Source organism: Somniosus microcephalus, unplaced genomic scaffold, assembly GCF_052327205.1.
Source record: "Somniosus microcephalus isolate GS21.2 unplaced genomic scaffold, FLI_Smic_1.0 unresolved_chr1, whole genome shotgun sequence".
In the NCBI taxonomy this organism is placed as follows: Eukaryota; Metazoa; Chordata; class Chondrichthyes; order Squaliformes; family Somniosidae; genus Somniosus; species Somniosus microcephalus.
This window is the reverse complement of record NW_028225179.1, coordinates 37,536,659-37,562,117: the sequence shown is the minus strand read 5'-3', so window position 1 is coordinate 37,562,117 and position 25,459 is coordinate 37,536,659. Positions and strand designations below refer to the sequence as shown.

General features: G+C 53.0%; 1 protein-coding gene across 1 annotated transcript in view; it reads right to left on the bottom strand.

Moving 5' to 3' along the window:
- Positions 1 to 25,459, bottom strand: part of LOC147094634 (uncharacterized) — a 143,728-nt gene that overhangs the window by 57,716 nt on the left and 60,553 nt on the right. Inside the window, exons 6-8 of the mRNA XM_085974463.1 lie at positions 22,776 to 23,605; positions 19,902 to 19,969; positions 4,484 to 4,553 (exon numbers count right to left, since the gene is read on the bottom strand). Coding sequence (XP_085830589.1) covers positions 4,484 to 4,553; positions 19,902 to 19,969; positions 22,776 to 23,605 — 968 coding nt within the window. The remainder of the gene's footprint in view (positions 1 to 4,483; positions 4,554 to 19,901; positions 19,970 to 22,775; positions 23,606 to 25,459) is intronic.

Here is a 25,459-nt window from a genome sequence, read left to right as displayed (position 1 = left end):
GCAGGCCAAGGTGGCGCACAACCGGCGGAAACGAACTGACACCGGGGGAGGCCGTCCTGACGTAAAAGAGCTCTCCGACCTCGACCAGCGTGTGGAGCGCATTATGGCAGGCCGGCTGATTGGCCCTGTCGCCAGTGGAGATGCCGACCCTGTTCTGGGCACCAATGGTAAGGGCACCACCTTTTTGACCTCGCTCGTTCCACTTGCGCCTCAGATCAGCATCCTTTGCCACTGTCCGACCAATGCAGTGCATGGCAGCACTCATGCCTCCCTCGCTGCCGCCCTGTCCTCACTCTAAAGCTACTCTTGTGCCTTCCTGCTTTCAGATGGTGAATCGCCAGGTGAGGAGGCGGGCCCTCAAGCTGCCACTGTCAGCGATTCCGAATTAGAGGAGGAGGAAGAGGAAGCCGGCCCATCAGTGCCACCCTCAGCCGCGCCAGCCCATGGCGATGTAGGGGACACGTCTTCCCTGGAGGGGAGCCGGGGGGAAGGGTCGGAGGAGAGTGAAGCTCTGGGCCCAGCGGCCTGCAGCAACGCGGGAGGGGTGGGGAAGCTCGGCGGACTTCTCCCCAGAGGGTCAGTGCGGCCTCCAGTCCTGCGACGGTCAGCGCAGAGGAGGTGTGGCTCCTGGAGGAAATGGCCGTCCAGGCTGAGCGCAGGCACAATGAGCTCATGGCTGCAGTGGCAAGGATGCCTGACTCCATTGAGTCTTTGTCAAGGAGTGTGCAGCAATTTGGAGCAGCACAGGCCAGGAGTCTGGATCAATTCAGTGCAGCACAGGCCAGGAGTCTACAGGACTTCGCGGCAGCACAGGCGGCTTCGAGCCAAGTGCTCAGTCGTGCCGTCCATTCACTGGCTGTTGTCATGCGGACACAGACCAGGGCCACACGGGCACTAACTGCTGCCACCCTCGCTGGATCAGCCAGGCATCGCCAGGGCACTCGCCGCGCAGCAGCAGCCCAGCAGTCTGTTCTTCAGCTGTTTGCTGCGCATGCTGCAGTGCTGGCCCGTGCGAGTGCCAATGTCTCAGGCGACCAGCGAGCACCTGCGATCTGCCAGGTTGCCACCATTCCTGCAGCCGACACTGCCACTCCGCCATTGCAGCTGCCACGAGCCGCTGGACAGACTGCTGCCGCCCAGCCAGAGTTGGAGCAGTCAGCAGCCGGCCACTCCAAGGCCAGAGCTGGTGCAGGCCGACCCCCAAGGGCATCTGCCGTCTCGCCATCTGCCCCTCAGCAGCCTTCCCCCAGCCTTGCTGCAGCCACTGGGCTCCCATTGAGGAGGAGCTGCAGGGCGGGCAGGGGCCAGGCAAGGATGCGAAAGGCATCGCCCTCGCAGGGCAAAAAGTAGAAGGTATGCACAAATGCCTGGTGCTTTTTGTATGGCCGAGATTGGTGTAGTTGTGTTTTTGTAAGGCCGAGACTGGTGTCTTTCTTTCTTTTTGTAAGGCCGAGACTGGTGCAGTTGTGTTTTTGTAAGGCCGAGACTGGTAGTTTTGTGTTTTTGGAGGAGGCTTCTCAACATGAGGATGTAATGTGGGAAGGGCAGAGGTTTGCAATAAATTATTGTTCTTAAATTGCACTGTGCATGTTTTTTTTGTAAAGTCCGGGTTGCCCTGCTCGGCTGAGGGCTTGTGGAGCGGCTACATTCATCTGCTGACATTGGCACAAGCCATTCCCTGAGAGGGGGCCTAGAACCGACGTTCAATAAGCCGGCGACGGGCGGCCCTTGCACTTTCTGCCTCCCTCCTGTGCTGGTCCTCCTCCTCCTCCTCCTCCTCCTCAGGTGGTCCTCCAATCTCTGGTGGCAGTGGCTGAGTCCTGCGGATAGCCAGGTTGTGCAGCATGCAGCAAACGACCACGAAATAGGAGACTCGCTCCGGCGAATATTGTAGGGCTCCACCGGAACGATCCAGACAGCGGAACCGTTGCTTCAGGACGCCGATTGTTTGCTCGATGATGTTCCTGGTCGCTTGATGGCTATCGTTGTATCCCTCTTCAGCAGGGGTGCTGGGCGCACGGAGCGGGGTCATCAGCCAGGTACACAAAGGATAGCCTTTGTCCCCGATAAGCCATCCTCGTGGGTGAGGCTGGGCCTGGAACATGTCTGCCACAGAAGTCTGTCGCAGGATGAAGACATCGTGGCTGCTGCCTGGAAAGCGGGCATTGACAGCTAGGATGAGCTGCCTGTGGTCACACACCAGCTGGACGTTCAGCGAATGGTAGCCCTTCCGGTTGCGGTAATCCTCGGCATTCTCCAGAGGTGCCCGCAAAGCCACATGCGTGCAGTCAATGGCGCCCTGCACCATGGGGAAGCCCGCGAATGCTGCAAAGCCCATTGCACGCTGTTGCTGCTTGGCAAGGGCCATGGAGAAGGAGATGAACTGACGTCTCCTTGTGAAAAGGGCATTGGTCACCTGGCGGATGCAGCAATGCACGGCGAACTGGGAGATGTTGGAAATGTCCCCAGTAGCGGATTGGAAGGAGCCGGTGGCATAGAAGTTGAGAGCCACCATCACCTTCACTGCCACCGACAGAGACGTCCTGCTCCTCAGCTGTGGCTGCAGATCACCGCCAAGCAGGTGGCAGATCTCTGTGACCACCTCCCTTCGGAATCGCAACCTCCGAACACACTGCTCGTCAGACATGTTGAGATAGGAGAACTGCTGGCGGTATACCCTGGGTGGGTAAGGCCTCCTTTCCCGACACCTGTTGCCCCCTCTCCATCTAGCCAGGGCTGCCACTCTCTCACGGCGCCTGTGAGCCCTTTGGATGCAATTGAGAAGGCCAGCGTTTGCACCCATTGCAGCCCCCATAATATGCTGGCAAACAATGAGATGTCAATGAAGGCAAAGACAAGTGGAAAGCTGTGGCCTGAAGCCACAAGTACCTGTCCGAGTGTTGGGCCAAAGCAGAAAGCTCTCTACCTTGGTCTCTCTGCAAAGATCCGTCTCTCAAGAAGGAGTGCTGCGAAATGGCAGCCTTTTATAGTGCAGGAGGAGTGCCCTTTAATTTGCGCCCCCCGCGCCCCGCATCGACTGAGCACCGTTCCACTCTAACAGTCGCTAGGGGCGCCAGGCGCACAATGGGGCGTCGCGACTGAATTTCCGGTTGGGGGCGCACAAAGGGCGTTGCACGAGGAAATGACGTCATGATCTGCGCGCGCAGCTGAGCGCGCGCAAAGACTTTGCGCCGCCGCTAAATCGTGAGTGAAGTTGGGGCGAGGCGCAGATCGCGCTGCGCCCGGCTGCTAGCCGCCTAGCGCCCGACATCTACTCCTCCTAAGGCGCTACCGGCTGGCGCAACCAACTGAATTTCTAGGCCCATGTGTCTTTGTAAAAGTAACATCAAATAAGACAGGAAACACGATTAAATATGCAAACAATTGAGATAGCTAGAAAACAAGCAAACACCCTGGTTAAAGTGGCTTTGATTTACATGTAGTAAATATGATATCAACAGAACACTTTGAAGATATAACTTCAATAGATACACCAAGTAATCACGTGGTTTTTGTATTGAACTTAGAACAGCACGGAGTCACAACGTCTGCTAATAACCAGTTACGGTGGTTTTAGAATTGAATGGAAAATCTTCGATAAGAATGACATCAAATAAATACTACTGTCATATTGTTTTTATGATGGTTTTTGAAACACCTAAACACAGAGACATAATTATGCATTCAGCAGCTAAATTGACAATAAGATCAGTAAGAATCCAACAGAGAGAATGAATAAGACAATTAGCTTACATCAGCAGAAAACTTCAAAGGAGCTACCATTGAAAAAAGAATATAAAAATAATAGCTTTTCAGATGAAAAGTCAGAAGTCGCTGGAAGGGCAAGCGTTTCACAACTTCACAGGCATGCTCTGTAAGTTTTTAACTTTGAGTCTCGGGTAATCAAGGTATTTGATTTTGGTGGATATTCTGGATTAAGAATAAGTAGAAGAGTGGAAATGTAATGAAGTTAAGATTTGCGAATAAGGAGCACTGAGAATAAGATTGTGTCAGCTAATTGCATTTTGAACTGTAAAAGTTGCGATTGAATCAACAGCTGTTAACTGAATGTCAGCTCTTAAATAAAACGATATATTTTTGCAATTGTCTCACAGAGTATTTTTGTATCAACCCTCGCAAACTCAATTTCTGTACACTCTTTTGTAAGGAGTTGCAGAATTCTGGGGGGGGTATTCCGGATCCTCATAATATCAGGAAGGTTACACTCTAGTTAAACTTATTAAAAGTGCTATCCGGAGGACGGCAACATCTTCACGACGTTCCTTTCCTTTAGGGAGAGATAGTCTGAACCTTTAGACCTAATTAAGCGTCTTATAGGATTCGGCTATCTCTAACTTTAGTTGAAGGGGAACGTCTGGGGAATACGCCTGATCTGGGATAGCCCGAGCAGGGCTAGGACTGTAATTATCCCTTCACCACTTCTTGTTAAATCTGGAAATTGTTGAGGAGTTATCTGATATACCGTTTGCAATTCACTCCCTGCCGGTACTTCAGACATTCGACGCTCTTTCTTCTGTTCCATCATCTTCTCCCTGACCCGGAGGAAAGATTAAGATGGTTATTGGGTCAGGTTACAGCTTAGACACAAAAAAAACCCCACCAAGGAAGAGGGAGATCTCCCGGGATCCCAAGTATAGCTACACAAGATCAGGAGCTGTCCGTTCAGTCCGCGCTATCACTATGGCCGCCTATTTTCACCTCTGCACCCTCCTCCAGCCCCTTCAACCCTCCCTATCTATGTAACCTCCTCCAGCCCCTACCACCCCGCTATTTCTGTAACCTCCTCCAGCCACTACAACCCTCCCTATCGCTGTAAACTCCTCTAGCCCCCTACAACCCTCCCTATCACTGTAAACTCCTCCAGCCCCCTACAACTCTCACTATCGCTGTAGACTCCTCCAGCCCCTACCACACTCCCTATCTCTGTAACCTCCACCAGCCCACTACAACCCTCCCTATTATTGTGCCCTCCTCCAGCCGCTACTACACTCCCTATTGCTGTAACCTCCTCCAGCCCCTACAACCCTCCCTATCTCAGTAACCTCCTCCAGCCCCTACCATCCTCCCTATTTCTGTAACTTCCTCCAGCCCCTACAACCCTCCCTATCTCTGTGATCTTCTCCAGCCCCTACCACTCTCCCTATCTCTGTAACCTCCTCCAGCCCCCTACAACCACCCTATCACTGTAACCTCCTCCAGTCCCTACAACCCTCCCTATCTCTGTAACCTCCTCGAGCCCCCTACAACCCTCGCTACCTCTGTAACCTCCTCCAGTCCCTACAACCCTCCCTATCTCTGTAACCTCCTCCAGCCCCCTACAACCCTCCCTATCTCTGTAACCTGTTTCAGCCCCTACAACCCTCCCTATCTCTGTAACTTCCTCCAGCCTTCCGACCCTCCCTATCTCTGTGCCCTCCTTCAGCCCCTACAACCCTCCCTATCTCTGTAAACTCCTCCAGCCCCTACATCCCTCCCTATCTCTGTAACCTCCTCCAGCCCCTACCACCCTCCCTATCTCTGTAAACTCCGCCAGGCCCTGCAACCCTCCCTATCTCTGTAACCTCCTCCAGCCCCTACCACCCTCCCTATCTCTGTATCCTCCTCTAGCCCCTACAACACTCCCTATCTCTGTAACCTCCTCCAGCCCTTACAACCCTCCCTATCTCTGTAAACTCCTCCAGCCCCTACCACCCTCCCTATCTCTGTAACCTCCTCCAGCCCCTACAACACTCCCTATCTCTGTAAACTCCTCCAGCCCCTACCACCCTACCTATCTCTGTAACCTCCTCCAGCCGCCTACAACCCTCCCTATCTCTGTAACCTCCCCCAGCCCCTACAAGCCTCCCTATCTCTGTAACCTCCTCCAGCCCCTACAACCCTCCCTATCCCTGTAACCTCCTCCAGCCCCTACAACACTCCCTATCTCTGTAACCTCCTCCAGCCCCTACAACCCTCCCTATCTCTGTAACCTCCTCCAGCCCCTACCACCCTCCCTATCTCTGTAACCTCCTCCAGCCACTACAACCGGCCCTATCTCTGTAACCTCCTCCAGCCCCTACCACCCTCCCTATCTCTGTAACCTCCTCCAGCCCCTACAACCCTCCCTATCTCTGTAACCTCCTCCAGCCCCTACAACCCTCCCTATCTCTGTAACCTCCTCCAGCCCCTACAACCCTCCCTATCGCTGTAAGCTCCTCCAGCCCCTACAACACTCCCTAGCTCTGTATCTTCCTCCAGTCCCTTCAACACTCCCTATCTCTGTAACCTCCTCCAGCCCCCTATAACCCGCCCTATCTCTGTAACCTACTCCAGCCCCTACAACCCTCCCTATCTCTGTAACCTCCTCCAGCCCCTACAACCCTCCCTATCTCTGTAACCTCCTCCAGCCCCCTACAACCCTCCCTATCTCTGTAACCTCCTCCAGCCCCTACCACCCTCCCTATCTCTGTAACCTCCTCCAGCCCCCTACAACACTCCTTATCTCTGTAACCTCCTCCAGCCTCTACAACCCTCCCTATCTCTGTAACCTCCTCCAGCCCCCTACAACCCTCCCTATCTCTGTAACCTCCTCCAGCCCCTACCATCCTCCCTATCTCTGTAACCTCCTCCAGCCCCCTACAGCCCTCCCTATCTCTGTAACCTCCTCCAGCCCCTACAAGCCTCCCTATCTCTGTAACCTCCTCCAGCCCACTACAACCCTCCTAATCTGTGTAAACTCCTCCAGCCCCTACAACCCTCCCGATCTCTGTAACCTCCTCCAGCCCCTACCACCCTCCCTATCTCTGTAACCTCCTCCAGCCCCCTACAACCCTCCCTATCTCTGTAACATCCTCCAGCCCCTACAACCCTCCCTATCTCTGTAACCTCCTCCAGCCCACTACAACCCTCCTAATCTGTGTAAACTCCTCCAGCCCCTACAAGCCTCCCTATCTCTGTAACCTCCTCCAGCCCCTACCACCCTCCCTATCTCTGTAACCTCCTCCAGCCCCCTACAACCCTCCCTATCTCTGTAACCTCCTCCAACCCCTACAACCCTCCCATTCTCTGTAACCTGCTCCAGCCCCCTACAACCCTCCCTATCTCTGTAACCTCCTCCAGCCCCTACAACACTCCCTATCTCTGTAACCTCCTCCAGCCCCTACAACCCTCCCTATCTCTGTAACCTCCTCCAGCCCCGACAACCCTCCCTATCGCTGTAACATCCTCCAGCCCCCTACAACCCTCCCTATCTCTGTAACCTCCTCCAGCCCCTACCACCCTCCCTATCTCTGTAACCTCCTCCAGCCCCCTACAACCCTCCCTATCTCTGTAACATCCTCCAGCCCCTACAACCCTCCCGATCTCAGGAACCTCCACCAGCCCCTACCACCCTTCCTATCTCTGTAACCTCCTCCAGCCCCTACAACCCTCCCCATCTCTGTAATCTCCTCCAGCCCCTACAACCCTCCCTATCTCTGTAACCTCCTCCAGCCCCTACAACACTCCCTATCTCTTTAACCTCCTCCGGCCCCTACAACCCTCCCTATCTCTGTAACCTCCTCCAGCCCCTACCACCCTCCCTATCTCTTTAACCTCCTCCAGCCCCTACAACCCTCCCTATCTCTGTAACCTCCTCCAGCCCCTACCACCCTCCCTATCTCTGTAACCTCCTCTAGCCCCTACAACCCTCCCTATCTCTGTAACCTCCTCCAGCCCCTACAACCCACCCTATCTCTGTAATCTCCTCCAGCCCCTACAACACTCCCTATCTCTGTAACCTCCTCCAGCCCCCTACAACCCTCCCTACCTCTGTAACATCCTCCAGCCCCTACAACCCTCCCTATCTCTGTAACCTCCTCCAGCCCCTACCACCCTCCTAATCTGTGTAAACTCCTCCAGCCCCTACAACCCTCCCTATCTCTGTAACCGCCTCCAGCCCCTACCACCCTCCCTATCTCTGTAACCTCCTCCAGCCCCCTACAACCCTCCCTATCTCTGTAACCTCCTCCAGCCCCTACAACCCTCCCCATCTCTGTAATCTCCTCCAGCCCCTACAACCCTCCCTATCTCTGTAACCTCCTCCAGCCCCTACAACACTCCCTATCTCTTTAACCTCCTCCGGCCCCTACAACCCTCCCTATCTCTGTAACCTCCTCCAGCCCCTACCACCCTCCCTATCTCTGTAACCTCCTCCAGCCCCTACAACCCTCCCTATCTCTGTAACCTCCTCCAGCCCCTACCACCCTCCCTATCTCTGTAACCGCCTCCAGCACCCTACAACCCTCCCTATCTCTGTAGCATCCTCCAGTCCCTACAACCCTCCCGATCTCTGTAACCTCCACCAGCCCCTACCACCCTCCCTATCTCTGTAACCTCCTCTAGCCCCTACAACCCTCCCTATCTCTGTAACCTCCTCCAGCCCCTACAACCCTCCCTATCTCTGTAACCTCCTCCAGCCCCTACAACACTCCCTATCTCTGTAACCTCCTCCAGCCCCTACAACCCTCCCTATCTCTGCAACCTCCTCCAGCCCCTACCACCCTCCCTATCTCTGTAGCCTCCTCCAGCCCCTACAACCCTCCCTATCTCTGTAACCTCCTCTAGCCCCTACAACCCTCCCTATCTCTGTAACCTCCTCCAGCCCCTACAACCCTCCCTATCTCTGTAACCTCCTCCAGCCCCTACAACACTCCCTATCTCTGTAACCTCCTCCAGCCCCTACAACCCTCCCTATCTCTGTAACCTCCTCCAGCCCCTACAACCCTCCCTATCTCTGTAACCTCCTCCAGCCACTGCCACCCTCCCGAACTCTGTAACCTCCTCCAGCCCCTACTACACTCACTATCTCTGTAACTTCCTCCAACCCCTACAACCCTCCCTATCGCTGTAAACTCCTCCAGCCCCTACAACACTCACTATCTCTGTAACCTCCTCCAGCCCCTACAACTCTCCCTATCTCTGTAATCTCCTCCAGCCCCTAAAGCCCTCCCTATCTCTGTCATCTCCTCCAGCCCCACCACCCTCCCTATCTCTGTAACCTCCTCCAGCCCCTACAACCCTCCCTATCTCTGTAACCTCCTCCAGCCCCTACAACCCTCCCTATCTCTGTAACCTCCTCCAGCCCCTACAACCCTCCCTATCTCTGTAACTTCCTCCAGCCACTGCCACCCTCCCGAACTCTGTAACCTCCTCCAGCCCCTGCTACACTCACTATCTCTGTAACTTCCTCCAACCCCTACAACCCTCCCTATCGCTGTAAACTCCTCCAGCCCCTACAACACTCCCTATCTCTGTATCTTCCTCCAGTGCCTTCAACCCTCCCTATCTCTGCATCTTCCTCCAGCCCCTAGAACCCTCACTATCTCTGTAACCTCCTCCAGCCCCCTACAACCATCCCTATCTCTGTAACCTCCTCCAGCCCCCTACCACCCTCCCTATCTCTGTAACCTCCTCCAGCCCCTACAACCCTCCCTATCTCTGTAACCTCCTCCAGCCCCTACCACCCTCCCTATCTCTGTAACCTCCTCCAGCCCCCTACAACCCTCCCTATCTATGTAACCTCCTCCAGCCCCTACAACCCTCCCTATCTCTGTAACCTCCTCCAGCCCCAACAACCCTCCCTATCTCTGTACCCTCCACCAGCCCCTACAACCCTCCCAATCTCTGTAACCTCCTCCAGCCCCTACAACCCTCCCTATCTCTGTAACCTCCTCCAGCCCCCTACAACCCTCACTATCTCTGTAACCTCCTCCAGCCCCTACAACCCTCCCTATCTCTGTAAACTCCTCCAGCCCGGACCATCATCCTTATCTCTGTAACCTCCTCCAGCCCCTACAATCCCCCCTATCTCTATACCCTCCTCCAGCCCCTACCACCCTCCCTATCACTGTACCCTTCTCCAGCCCCTACAACCCTCACTATCTCTGTAACCTCCTCCAGCCCCTACAACCCTCCCTATCTCTGTAATCTCCTCCAGCCCCTACAACCCTCCCTATCTCTGTAACCTCCTCCAGCCCCTACAACACTCCCTATCTCTTTAACCTCCTCCGGCCCCTACAACCCTCCCTATCTCTGTAACCTCCTCCAGCCCCTACCACCCTCCCTATCTCTTTAACCTCCTCCAGCCCCTACAACCCTCCCTATCTCTGTAACCTCCTCCAGCCCCTACCACCCTCCCTATCTCTGTAACCTCCTCTAGCCCCTACAACCCTCCCTATCTCTGTAACCTCCTCCAGCCCCTACAACCCACCCTATCTCTGTAATCTCCTCCAGCCCCTACAACACTCCCTATCTCTGTAACCTCCTCCAGCCCCCTACAACCCTCCCTACCTCTGTAACATCCTCCAGCCCCTACAACCCTCCCTATCTCTGTAACCTCCTCCAGCCCCTACCACCCTCCTAATCTGTGTAAACTCCTCCAGCCCCTACAACCCTCCCTATCTCTGTAACCGCCTCCAGCCCCTACCACCCTCCCTATCTCTGTAACCTCCTCCAGCCCCCTACAACCCTCCCTATCTCTGTAACCTCCTCCAGCCCCTACAACCCTCCCCATCTCTGTAATCTCCTCCAGCCCCTACAACCCTCCCTATCTCTGTAACCTCCTCCAGCCCCTACAACACTCCCTATCTCTTTAACCTCCTCCGGCCCCTACAACCCTCCCTATCTCTGTAACCTCCTCCAGCCCCTACCACCCTCCCTATCTCTGTAACCTCCTCCAGCCCCTACAACCCTCCCTATCTCTGTAACCTCCTCCAGCCCCTACCACCCTCCCTATCTCTGTAACCGCCTCCAGCACCCTACAACCCTCCCTATCTCTGTAGCATCCTCCAGTCCCTACAACCCTCCCGATCTCTGTAACCTCCACCAGCCCCTACCACCCTCCCTATCTCTGTAACCTCCTCTAGCCCCTACAACCCTCCCTATCTCTGTAACCTCCTCCAGCCCCTACAACCCTCCCTATCTCTGTAACCTCCTCCAGCCCCTACAACACTCCCTATCTCTGTAACCTCCTCCAGCCCCTACAACCCTCCCTATCTCTGCAACCTCCTCCAGCCCCTACCACCCTCCCTATCTCTGTAGCCTCCTCCAGCCCCTACAACCCTCCCTATCTCTGTAACCTCCTCTAGCCCCTACAACCCTCCCTATCTCTGTAACCTCCTCCAGCCCCTACAACCCTCCCTATCTCTGTAACCTCCTCCAGCCCCTACAACACTCCCTATCTCTGTAACCTCCTCCAGCCCCTACAACCCTCCCTATCTCTGTAACCTCCTCCAGCCCCTACAACCCTCCCTATCTCTGTAACCTCCTCCAGCCACTGCCACCCTCCCGAACTCTGTAACCTCCTCCAGCCCCTACTACACTCACTATCTCTGTAACTTCCTCCAACCCCTACAACCCTCCCTATCGCTGTAAACTCCTCCAGCCCCTACAACACTCACTATCTCTGTAACCTCCTCCAGCCCCTACAACTCTCCCTATCTCTGTAATCTCCTCCAGCCCCTAAAGCCCTCCCTATCTCTGTCATCTCCTCCAGCCCCACCACCCTCCCTATCTCTGTAACCTCCTCCAGCCCCTACAACCCTCCCTATCTCTGTAACCTCCTCCAGCCCCTACAACCCTCCCTATCTCTGTAACCTCCTCCAGCCCCTACAACCCTCCCTATCTCTGTAACTTCCTCCAGCCACTGCCACCCTCCCGAACTCTGTAACCTCCTCCAGCCCCTGCTACACTCACTATCTCTGTAACTTCCTCCAACCCCTACAACCCTCCCTATCGCTGTAAACTCCTCCAGCCCCTACAACACTCCCTATCTCTGTATCTTCCTCCAGTGCCTTCAACCCTCCCTATCTCTGCATCTTCCTCCAGCCCCTAGAACCCTCACTATCTCTGTAACCTCCTCCAGCCCCCTACAACCATCCCTATCTCTGTAACCTCCTCCAGCCCCCTACCACCCTCCCTATCTCTGTAACCTCCTCCAGCCCCTACAACCCTCCCTATCTCTGTAACCTCCTCCAGCCCCTACCACCCTCCCTATCTCTGTAACCTCCTCCAGCCCCCTACAACCCTCCCTATCTATGTAACCTCCTCCAGCCCCTACAACCCTCCCTATCTCTGTAACCTCCTCCAGCCCCAACAACCCTCCCTATCTCTGTACCCTCCACCAGCCCCTACAACCCTCCCAATCTCTGTAACCTCCTCCAGCCCCTACAACCCTCCCTATCTCTGTAACCTCCTCCAGCCCCCTACAACCCTCACTATCTCTGTAACCTCCTCCAGCCCCTACAACCCTCCCTATCTCTGTAAACTCCTCCAGCCCGGACCATCATCCTTATCTCTGTAACCTCCTCCAGCCCCTACAATCCCCCCTATCTCTATACCCTCCTCCAGCCCCTACCACCCTCCCTATCACTGTACCCTTCTCCAGCCCCTACAACCCTCACTATCTCTGTAACCTCCTCCAGCCCCTACAACCCTCCCTATCTCTGTAACCTCCTTCAGCCCCTTCAACACTCCCTATCTCTGTAAACTCCTCCAGCCCGGACCATACTCCCTATCTCTGTAACCTCCTCCAGCCCCTACAACCCCCCCTATCTCTATACCCTCCTCCAGCCCCTACAACACTCCCTATCTCTGTATCTTCCTCCAGTCCCTTCAACACTCCCTATCTCTGTAACCTCCTCCAGCCCCTCCAACCCTCCCTATCTCTGTAACCTCCTCCAGCCCCTACCACCCTCCCGAACTCTGCAACCTCCACCAGCCCCTACTATACTCACTAGCTCTGTAACTTCCTCCAACCCCTACAACCCTCCCTATCTCTGTAACCTCCTCCAGCCCCTACAACACTCCCTATCTCTGTAACCTCCTCCAGCCCCTGCAACCCTCCCTATCCTGTAACCTCCTCCAGCCCCCTACAACCCTGCCTATCTCTGTAACCTCCTCCATCCCCGACAACCCTCCATATCTCTGTAACCTCCTCCAGCCCCCGACAACCCTCCCTATCTCTGTAACCTCCTCCAGCTCCTACAACCCTCCATATCTCTGTAACCTCCTTCATCCCCCATCACCCTCCCTATCTCTGTAACCTCCTCCAGCCCCTACACCCCTCCCTATCTCTGTAAACTCCTCCAGCCCCTACAACCCTCCATATCTCTGTAACCTCCTCCAGCCCCCGACAACCCTCCCTATCTCTGTAACCTCCTCCAGCTCCTACAACCCTCCATATCTCTGTAACCTCCTTCATCCCCCATCACCCTCCCTATCTCTGTAACCTCCTCCAGCCCCCTACAACCCTCCCTATCTCTGTAAACTCCTCCAGCCCCTATCACCCTCCCTATCTCTGTAACCTCCTCCAGCCCCTACCACCCTCCCTATCTCTGTAACCTCCTCCAGCCCCTACAACCCTCCCTAGCTCTGTAACCTCCTCCAGCCCCCTACAACCCTCCCAGATCTCTGCGCTCCTCCAATTCCGGCCTCTTGTGAATCCCCCCGATTTCCATCGCTCCACCATTGGCGGCCGTGCCTTCAGCCGCCTGGGCCCCGAGCTCTGGAATTCCCTCCCTAAACCTCTCCGCCTCTCGCTCCTCCTTTAAAACCCCCCTTAAAAACATACATGACATGCCCTAATCTCTCCTTTATGCGGTTCGGAGACGAATTTAGTTTGATAATCGCTCCTGTGAAGCACCTTGGGACGTTTTACTATGCTCGAAATGCTGTGGGAGTAACAGCGTGAGATTAACCTCAAAGTTAACCTAGGAAGGACAGAGGATCAGAGGGACCTTGCTGTGCATGTACATAGATTCCTGAAGGCAGCAGGACAAGGTGGTTAAAAAGGCATATGGGATACTTGCCTTCATTAGCCGAGGCATAGAATATAAGAGCAGGGAGGTTATGATGGAGCTGTACAAAATGCTAGTTAGGCCACAGCTGGAATACTGTGTGCAGTTCTGGTCGCCACACTATAGGAAGGATGTGATTGCATTGGAGAGGGTGCAGAGGAGATTCACCAGGATGTTACCTGGGCTGGAGCGCTTCAGCTATGAAGAGAGACTGGACAGGCTGGGGTTGTTTTCCTGAGAGCAGAGAAGGCGGAGGGGGGACCTGATTGAGGTATACAAAATTATGAGGGGCATAGATAGGGTAGATAGAAAGGAACTTTTTCCCTTAGTAGAGGGGTCAATAACCAGGAGGCATAGTTTCAAGGTAAGGGGCAGGAGGTTTAGAGGGGATTTGAGGAAAAACTTTTTCACCTAGAGGGTGGTTGGAATCTGGGACTCACTGCCTGAAAGGGTGGTAGAGGCAGGAACCCTCACAACATTCAAGAAGCATTTAGATGAGCACTTGAAACACCATAGCATACAAGGCTACGGACCAAGTGCTGGAAAAGGGGATTAGAATAGACAGGGCTTGATGGCCGGCGTGGACACGATGGGCCGAAGGGCCTCTTTCTAAGCTGTATAACTCTATGGCCTAGAAATTGGGTTTTGGCTTAGCCAGGGCTTTAGCGCCGGAAGTTAGTGCCGGCGCTAAGTCCCCTGCGCGCGCCAAAAATTCGGTGGCGTCGCGCCCAAACGGCTGCCGGCGCTACTGAAGGGTCTTTGCGGCGGTACATCGGCGCTAACTGCCGTTTCGCGCCGCAATTCCGGCGCTGCGGCACCCGATGCGGTGCGGCAGGCTGGGGACGTGCAGGCCTCCTCCTCCCGTTAAGGAGGAGCTGCCTGCACCCGGCCGCGGCCCGCGCAAATCAGCTTAAAAATGAGCCCGGCACCTCGGACAAGTGCCGGGCTTGCATCTGTTCCGGGGGGGGGGGGGGGGGGGAGAAGTCCGGGGAGGGAGCTGCGGGCAGGCGGCCGGCGGGAAAGTGGCCGGCCGCCGCGGGGCCTTTAATGCGCCGGCGCAAACTGAAGTAAGGCACCTCTGCCAGAACGTTGCTTGCGGCTGCCACGGGCGAGGCGGCCGCAACTCAATTTCGGAGTTCGGGCGGGTTACCACGGCAACCGGGACGCTGCGCACACCGATGACGTCATCGGTGCCGGCGCAGCGCTACCGGTGCAACGCCGATTTAGGGCCCCAGGGAATTTTTAAACTGGCCATAACTCTGGCGCTAGTCCCTCTAGCGCCTCAAAAGCGGCGCTAAGGCTAGTGAATTTCTAGGCCTATGACTCGATGACTCAAAGTGCCAAATGGAAAATCGTTCACTTTGGAGCATAGAAACATAGAAACATAGAAGATAGGAGCAGGAGTAGGCCATTCGGCCCCTCGAGCCCGCTCCGCCATTCAATGAGATCATGGCTGATCGCCCAAAATTAGAGTCAAATGTTTCAGGTCTTGATAAAGGGTTTTGACCCGAAACGTTGACTCTAATTTCTCTCCATGGATGTTGCCTGGCCTGCTGAGTTTTTCCAGCATTTTCTGTTGTTAATCCAAATTCAGTACCCTGTCCCTGCTTTCTCCCCATATCCCTTGATCCCTTTAGCCTTAAGAAATATATCCAACTCCTTCTTGAATATATTTAATGAATTGGCCGCTACTGCCTTCTGTGGTAGAGAATTCCACAGGTTCACCACTCTCTGGGTGAAGAAATTCCTCCTCATCTCTGTCCTAAATGGCTTACCCCTTATCCTTAGACTGTGATCCCTGGTTCTGGACTCCCCCGCCATCCGGAACATCCTTCCTGCATCTAGTCTGTCTAGTCCTGTTAGAATTTTATAAGTTTCAATGAGATCCCCTCTCGTTCTTCTAAACTCCAGCAAGTATAAGCCCAATCAACCCAACCTCTCCTCATACGTCATTCCTGCCATCCCAGGTATCAGTCTGGTGAATCTTCGCTGAACTCCTTCCATGGCAAGAACATCCTTCCTCAGATAAGGCGACCAAAACTGCACACAATACTCAAGGTGTGGTCTCACCAAGGCCCTGTACAACTGCAGCAAGACATCCTTGCTCCTGTACTCAAATCCTCTCGCTATGAAGGCCAACACACCATTTGCCTTCTTAACCATCTGCTGCACCTGCATGCTTACCTTCAGCGACTGGTGCACAAGGACACCCAGGTCTCGTTGCACTTCCCCTTTTCCCAATCTATTGCCGCTCAGATAATAATCTGCCTTCCTGTTTTTGCCACCAAACTGGATAACCACACGTTTATCCACATTGTACTGCATCTGCCATGCATCTGCCCAATCACCCAACCTGTCCAAATCATACTGGAGTTTCTCGGCATCCTCCTCACAGCACACACGCCCACCCAGCTTTGTGTTGTCTGCAAACTTGGAGATATTACATCTAGTTCCCTCGTCTAGATCATTTATATATATTGTGAATAGCTGGGGTCCAAGGACCGATCCTTGCGGTACCCCACTAGTCACTGCCTGCCACTCGGAAAAAGACCCGTTTATTCCAACTCTTTGCTTCCTGTCTGCCAACCAGTTCTCTATCCAAGACCGTACCTTATCCCCAATCCCATGTGCTTTAATGTCGCCTTATCTGAGGAAGGATGTTCTTGCCATGGAGGGAGTGCAGCAAAGATTCACTAGACTGATACCTGGGATGGCAGGAATGACGTATGAGGAGAGATTGGGTCGATTGGGCTTATATTCGCTGGAGTTTAGAAGAATGAGAGGGGATCTCATTGAAACTTATAAAATTCTAACAGGACTAGACAGACTAGATGCAGGAAGGATGTTCCCGATGGTCGGGGAGTCCAGAACCAGGGGTCACAGTCTAAGGATAAGGGGTAAACCATTTAGGACAGAGATGAGGAGGAATTTCTTCACCCAGAGAGTGGTGAACCTGTGGAATTCTCTACCACTGAAGGCAGTTGAGACAAAATCATTCAATATATTCAAGAAGGAGTTGGATATATTTCTTAAGGCTAAAGGGATCAAGGGATATGGGGAGAAGGCAGGGACAGGGTACTGAATTTGGATGATCAGCCATGGTCTCATTGAATGGCGGAACAGACTCGAAGGGCCGAATGGCCTACTCCTGCTCCTATCTTCCATGTTTCTATGTTAAGTTTGATTGCAGGTTGCACAGACTGGGCTTGTATTCCCTCGAGCTTAGACGATTAAGGGCTGATCTGATCGAGGTGTTTTAAGATGACGAAAGGGTTTGATAGGGTAGATATCCCAATGGCTCAAAATCCCTTCTATTGAGAGATAAAAGGAGGGAATTCCAGAGCTCGGGACCCAGGCGGCTGAAGGCACGGCCGCCAATGGTGGAGCCATGGAAACTGGGGGGGATGCGCAAGAGGTCAGAATTGGAGGAGTGCAGAGATCTGGGAGGGTCGAAGAGCTGGAGGAGGTTACAGAGATAGGGAGGAAGGCGAGGGCGGAGGCCATGGAGGGATTTGAACAGGAGGATATGAATTGTGGGACTGGAGGAGGTTACAGAGATAGGGAGGGGGCGAGGGCCTTAAAGGGATTTGAACAGGAGGATGAGAATTGTAGGGGCTGGAGGAGGTTACAGAGATAGGGAGGGGGGCGAGGGCCATGGAGGGATTTGAACAGGAGGATGAGAATTGTAGTGGCAGGAGGAGGTTACAGAGATAGGGAGGGGGCGAGGGCCATGGAGGGATTTGAACAGGAGGATGAGAATTGTAGGGGCTGGAGGAGGTTACAGAGATAGGGAGGGGTGAGGGCCATGGAGGGATTTGAACAGGAGAATGAGAATTGTAGGGGCTGGAGGAGGTTACAGAGATAGGGAGGGGTGAGGGCCATGGAGGGATTTGAACAGGAGGATGAGAATTGTGGGGCTGGAGGAGGTTACAGAAATAGGGAGGGGGGCGAGGGTCATGGAGGGATTCGAACAGGAGAAAATGAATTGTAGGGGCTGGAGGAGATTACAGAGATAGGGAGGGGGCGAGGGCCATGGAGGGATTTGAACAGGAGGATGAGAATTGTAGGGACTGGAGGAGGTTACAGAGATAGGGAGGGGGCGAGGGCCATGGAGGGATTTGAACAGGAGGATGAGAATTGTAGGGACTGGAGGAGATTACAGAAATAGGGAGGGGGCGAGAGACATGGAGGGATTTGAACAGGAGGATGAGAATTGTAGGGCTGGAGGAGGTTACAGAAATAGGGAAGGGGGCGAGGGTCATGGAGGGGTTCGAACAGGAGGATGAGAATTGTAGGGGCTGGAGGAGGTTACAGAGATAGGGAGGGGGCGAGGGCCATGGAGGGATTTGAACAGGAGGATGAGAATTGTAGGGACTGGAGGAGGTTACAGAGATAGGGAGGGGGCGAGGGCCATGGAGGGATTTGAACAGGAGGATGAGAATTGTAGAGGCTGGAGGAGGTTACAGAGATAGGGAGGGGGCGAGGGCCATGGAGCGATTTGAACAGGAGGATGAGAATTGTAGGGCTGGAGGAGGTTACAGAGATAGGGAGGGGGCGAGGGCCATGGAGGGATTTGAACAGGAGGATGAGAATTGTAGGGGCTGGAGGAGGTTACAGAGATAGGGAGGGGAGCGAGGGCCATGGAGCGATTTGAACAGGAGGATGAGAATTGTAGGGCTGGAGGAGATTACAGAGATAGAGAGGGGGCGAGGGCCATGGAGGGATTTGAACAGGAGGATGTGAATTGTAGGGGCTGGAGGAGATTACAGAGATAAGAAGGGGGGTGAGGGCCATGGTGGGATTTGAACAGGAGGATGAGAATTGTAGGGACTGGAGGAGATTACAGAGATAGAGAGGGGGCGAGGGCCATGGAGGGATTTGAACAGGAGGATGAGAATTGTAGGGGCTGGAGGAGATTAAAGAGATAGGGAGGGGGCGAGGGCCATGGAGGGATTTGAACAGGAGGATGAGAATTGTAGGGGCTGGAGGAGGTTACAGAGATAGGGAGGGAGCGAGGGCCATGGAGGGATTTGAACAGGTGGATGAGAATTGTAGGGCTGGGGGAGGTTACAGAGATAGGGAGGGGGCGAGGGCCATGGAGGGATTTGAACAGGAGGATGAGAATTGTAGGGGCTGGAGGAGGTTACAGAGATAGGGAGGGGGCGAGGGCCATGGAGGGATTTGAACAGGAGGATGAGAATTGTAGGGCTGGAGGAGGTTACAGAGATAGGGAGGGGCGAGGGCCATGGAGGGATTTGAACAGGAGGATGAGAATTGTAGAGGCTGGAGGAGGTTACAGAGATAGGGAGGGGGCGAGGGCCATGGAGGGATTTGAACAGGAGGATGAGAATTGTAGGGGCTGCAGGAGGTTTCAGAGATAGGGAGGGGGCGAGGGCCATGGAGGGATTTGAAAAGGAGGATGAGAATTGTTGGGGCTGGAGGAGATTACAGAGATAGGGAGGGGGCGAGGGCCATGGAGGGATTTGAACAGGAGGATGAGAATTGTAGGGGCTGGAGGACGTTACAGAGATAGGGAGGGGGCGAGGGCCATGGGGGGATTTGAACAGGGGGATGAGAATTGTAGGGGCTGAAGGAGGTTACAGAGATAGGGAGGGAGGCGAGGGCCATGGAGGGATTTGAACAGAAGGATGAGAATTGTAGGGGCTGCAGGAGGTTACAGAGATAGGGTGGAGGGGAGGGCCACGGAGGGATTTGAAAACAAGGAGGAGAATTTTGAAATCGAGCCTTTGCCGGACCGGGCGCCAATGTAGGTTAGTGAGGGCAGGGAGGGTTTTGGGTGAAGAGGACTCCGTGCGAGTCACGATACGGGCAGCAGAGTGTTGGATGAGCGCCATGTTCATGGAGGATAGAAGATGGGATGCCGGCCAGGAGAGATGTCCCCAGTTTACCAACTCAGTCCTTCGCCTGCCAACTTGGCCCACTTTGATTCAACCGCCAACCCATTGTTCCCCAAACCGAACTCCGGCTCTGAGCCCCAGTGAATGGTGTTGGACACAGAACACGGGCAGGGAGAAGGTTAAACAGAGGTGCCCCTGTGGGTGTTACCTGGTTCCTAGGTCAGTTCCCGAGGGCAATTGATGACGCAATGGCGGCATCATGCCTGGAAGGCCGATCTACAATAGACAACAAGCACTGAGAACGAGGATCAACATCAGCCTTGTCGCAACCACATGTCATTCAATCCCATTGGGACAGAATCGGAAAGGATCCAATAACACGCATTCTACACAAACCCAACGACCCCAAACCCCTTAACATTCACTCCCATTTAACACAATCCCAATGTACTCCACCCCTTCCCATTCACTCCCATTGTACACAATCCCAATGGACCCAATCCCTTCCCATTCACTCCCATTGTACACAATCCCAATGTATCCAAACCCCTTCCCATTCACTCCCATTGTACACAAACCCAACGGCCTCAAACCCGTTCCCTTTCACTCCCATTGTACAGAATCCCAATGGACCCAACATCTTTCCATTCACTCCCATTTTACAAAATCCTAATGCACCCAAAGCCCTTCCCATTCACTCCCATTGTACACAATCCCAATGGACACAAACCCCATCCCATTCACTCCCATTGTACACAATCCCAATGGACCCAACCCCTTCCCATTCACTTTCATTGTACACAATCCCAATGGATCAAACCCCTTCCCATTCACTCCCACTGTACACAATCCCAATGGACCCAACCCCTTCCCATTCACTTTCATTGTACACAATCCCAATGGACCCAACTCCTTCCCATTCACTCCCATTGTACTGAATCCCAATGGACCAAACCCCTTCCCATTCACTCCCATTGTACAGAATCCCAATGCACCAAAGCCGTTCCCATTGACTCCCATTCTACATAATCCCAATGGACCCAACCCCTTCCCATTCACTCCCGTTTTACACAAACCTAATGGACCCAACCCCTTCCCATTCATTCCCATTGTATACAATCCCAAATGACCAAACCCGTTCCCATTCACTCCCATTGCAGACAATCCCAATGGACCAAACCTCTTCCCATTCACTCCAATTGTACACCATCCCAATGGACCCAATTCATTCCCATTCACTCCCATTGTACACAATCCCAATGGACCCAAACCCCTTCCCATTCACTCCCATTGTACACAATCCCAATGGACCAACCCCTTCCCATTCACTCCCATTGTACACAATCCCAATGGACCAACCCCTTCCCATTCACTCCCATTGTACACAATCCCAATGGACCCAACCCCTTCCCATTCACTCCCATTGTACACAATCCCAATGGACCAAACCCCTTCCCATTCACTCCCACTGTACACAATCCCAATGGACCAAACCCCTTCCCAATCACTCCCATTGTACACAATCACAATGGACCTAAACCATTTTCCATTCACGCCCAATGTACACAATCCCAATGGACCCAAACCCTTCCCATTCACCCCATTGTACAGAATCCCAATGGACCCAACCCCTTCCCATTCACTCCCATTGTACAGAATCCCAATGGACCCAACCCCTTCCTATTCACTCCCATTGTACACAATCCCAATGGACCAAACCCCTTCCCATTCACTCCCACGGTACACAATCCCAATGGACCAAACCCCTTCCCATTCACTCCCATTGTACACAATCCCAATGGACCAAACCCCTTCCCATTCACTCCCATTGTACACAATCCCAATGGACCAAACCCCTTCCCATTCACTCCCACTGTACACAATCCCAATGGATCCAACCCATTCCCATTCACTCCCATTGTACAGAATCCCAATGGACCCAACCCCTTCCCACTCACTCCCACAGTAGAAAATCCCAATGGGCCCATCCCCTTCCCATTCACTCCCATTGTACAGAATCTCAACGGACCCAACCCCTTCCCATTCACTCCCATTTTACCGAATCCCAATGGACCAAACCTCTTCCCATTCACTCCCATTGTACACAATCCCAATGGACCCAAACACCTTCCCATTCACTCCCATTGTACACAATCCCAATGAACCCAAACCCTTCCCATTCACTCCCATTGTACAGAATCCCAATGGACCTGACTCCTTCCCATTCACTCCCATTGTACACAATCCCAATGGACCAAACCCCTTCCCATTCACTCCCATTGTACAGAATCCCAATGGACCCAACCCCTTCCTATTCACTCCCATTGTACACAATCCCAATCAACCCAAACACCTTCCCATTCACTCCCATTTTACACAATCCCAATGGACCCAAACCCCTTCCCATTCACTCCCATTGTACACAATCCCAATGGACCCAACCCCTTCCTATTCACTCCCATTCTACACAACCCCAATGGACCAAACCCCTTCCCATTCACTCCCATTGTACACAATCCCAATGGACCCAACCCCTTCCTATTCACTCCCATTGTACACAATCCCAATCAACCCAAACACCTTCCCATTCACTCCCATTTTACACAATCCCAATGGACCCAAACCCCTTCCCATTCACTCCCATTGTACACAATCCCAATGGACCCAACCCCTTCCTATTCACTCCCATTCTACACAACCCCAATGGACCAAACCCCTTCCCATTCACTCCCATTGTACACAATCCCAATGGACCCAACCCCTTCCTATTCACTCCCATTGTACACAATCTCAATGGACCCAAACCTCTTCCCATTCACTCCCATTTTACACAATCCCAATGGACACAACCCCTTCCCATTCACTCCCAGTGTACACAATCTCAATGGACCCAAACCCCTTCCTATTCACTCCCATTCTACACAACCCCAATGGACCCAACTCCTTCCCATTCACCCCCATTGTACACAATCCCAATGGACCCAACCCCTTCCCATTCACTCCCATTCTACACAACCCCAATGGACCCCTTCCCATTCACTCCCATTCTACACAATCGTGCCATGCAAAGTGACATCTTTACCTTGAGTTTCTGGCCCAATAGGGACTGAGCCCTTTGTTTGATCGATTCTGCCCCTTTGGGACTCGCTTTCTTTTCCCTCAGCTTTACGGGCGGCTCCGCTTTTTCGGATGCCTCCGAGTCTGATTGCAGTTGCTGCTTCAGTTTTTGCAGAGGCCGCCAAATGTCCTTCTCCGGTTCCTGTGCTCCTTTCTCCTCCTCTGGTGCTGCAGGAGCCTCCGTATCTCTCTCTGGTGAATCCGGAGGCGCCTTAGTTGTCTTCGGACGGGGTGGCTTGCCCTTCAATGGTTCCTCTTTGGGTGATGTGGGTGAGAGCCTCTTACTCTCCTCCAGTGTAGGTGGAGGCTCCGCACTCTGCTGTATTAGTGATTGATTCACCTTACTCTTCTGCAATATTATTGGAAGCTTATTTTGTCGTGGTGATGGAGGAGTCTTTCTCTCCTTCAGAGGTGATGGAGGAGCCTTTCTCTCCTTCAGAGGTGCTAGAGAAGCCTCCTTCTCCTTCAGAGGTGATGGGGGAGCCTCACTCTTCTTCAGAGGTGACGAAGGAGCCTCCCTCTCCTTCACAGGTGATGGAGGAGCCTTTCTCTCCTTCAGAGGTGCTAGAGAAGCCTCCTTCTCCTTCAGAGGTGATGGGGGAGCCTCACTCTTCTTCAGAGGTGACGAAGGAGCCTCCCTCTCCTTCACAGGTGATGGAGGAGCCTCACTCTTCTTCAGAGGTGATGGAGGAGCCTTGGTCATCTGAAGTGGTGAAAAGGGAGCCATCGTCGCCTCCAGTGTTACGGAGTAATCCATACTGTCCTCTGGTTCAGATGAATGATCCATGCTCCTCGCTAACAATAAAAGAGTTGTTAGAGCACTGGTGGGGCTGATTGGGGGCCAAAATGGAGATAGAAACATAGAAACATAGAAGATAGGAGCAGGAGTAGGCCATTCGGCCCCTCGAGCCTGCTCCGCCATTCAATGAGATCATGGCTGATCATCCAAATTCAGTACCCTGTCCCTGCCTTCTCCCCATATCCCTTGATCCCTTTAGCCTTAAGAAATATATCTAACTCCTTCTTGAATATATTTAATGAATTGGCCTCCACTGCCTTCTGTGGTAGAGAATTCCACAGGTTCGTCACTCTCTGGGTGAAGAAATTCCTCCTCATCTCTGTCCTAAATGGCTTATAGATTATTATCTGAATGGCAATAGATTGGGAAAAGGGGAAGTGCAACGAGATCTGGGTGTCCTTGTGCACCAGTCGCTGAAGGTAAGCATGCAGGTGCAGCAGGCGGTTAAGAAGGCAAATGGTATGTTGGCCTTCGTAGCGAGAGGGTTTGAGTACAGGAACAAGGATGTCTTGCTGCAGTTGTACAGGGCCTTGGTGAGACCACACCTTGAGTATTGTGTGCAGTTTTGGTCGCCTTATCTGAGGAAGGATGTTCTTGCCATGGAAGGAGTTCAGCGAAGGTTCACCAGGCTGATACCTGGGATGGCAGGAATGACGTATGAGGAGAGATTGGGACGATTGGGCTTATACTCACTGGAGTTTAGAAGAATGAGAGGGGATCTCATTGAAACTTATAAAATTCTAACAGGACTGGACAGACTAGATGCAGGAAGGCTGTTCCCGATAGCGGGGAGTCCAGAACCAGGGGTCACAGTCTAAGGATAAGGGAGAAGCCATTTAGGACTGAGATGAGGAGGAATTTCTTCACCCAGAGAGTGGTGAACCGGTGGAATTCTCTACCACAGAAGACAGTTGAGGCCAATTCATTAAATATATTCAAGAAGGAGTTAGATATATTTCTTAAGGCTAAAGGGATCAAGGGATATGGGGAGAAAGCAGGGACAGGGTACTGAATTTGGATGATCAGCCATGATCGCATTGAATGGCGGAGCAGGCTCGAGGGGCCGAATGGCCTACTCCTGCTCCTATCTTCTATGTTTCCACTACCCACCTTCTGCCACTGTGAATAGCTACCCTTTACCCCTACTCTCTGCTTTCTGTCCTGAAGCCAGCCAGCAATCCATTCCGCTACTTGTCCCCTGACTCCGCATTCTCTGACCTTGTTCATCAGTCTATTATGGGGTACCTTATCGAAGTCCTTTTGAAAATCTAGATAAATTACATCTACTACATTACCATTGTCTACTCTCTCTGTTACCTCCTCAAAAAATTTCAGTGAGGTTGGTCAAGCAAGACTTTCCCTTTTGAAATCCAGGCTGACTATTCATTATTATATTTTTGGTTTCTAGATGTTCTCTATTTTCTCCTTTAGTAGGGGTTCCATTATTTTTCCTACCACCGATGTTAAACTGACTGGTCTATAAGACAGTAGAAGACACAGAAAGCATACCAAAAATGGTGGGGAACCAAGGGTCTAATAAGGGTGAGGAACTTAATAATATAAGTAGAGAAAAAGTACAAATCCCCTGGACCTGACGGCCTACATCCTAGGGTTCTAAAAGAGGTGGCTGAAGAGATATTGGATGCATTGGTTTTCATCTTCCAAAATTCCCTAGGTTCTGGAATGGTGCCAGCGAATTGGAAGGTCGCAAATGTAACACCGCTATTCAAGAAAGGAGGGAGAGAGAAAACAGGGAACGACAGGCCAGTTAGCCTGACATCAGTCGTTGGGGAAATGCTGGAATCCATTGTTAAGGAAGTGGCATCAAGTCACTTAGAAAATCATAACAT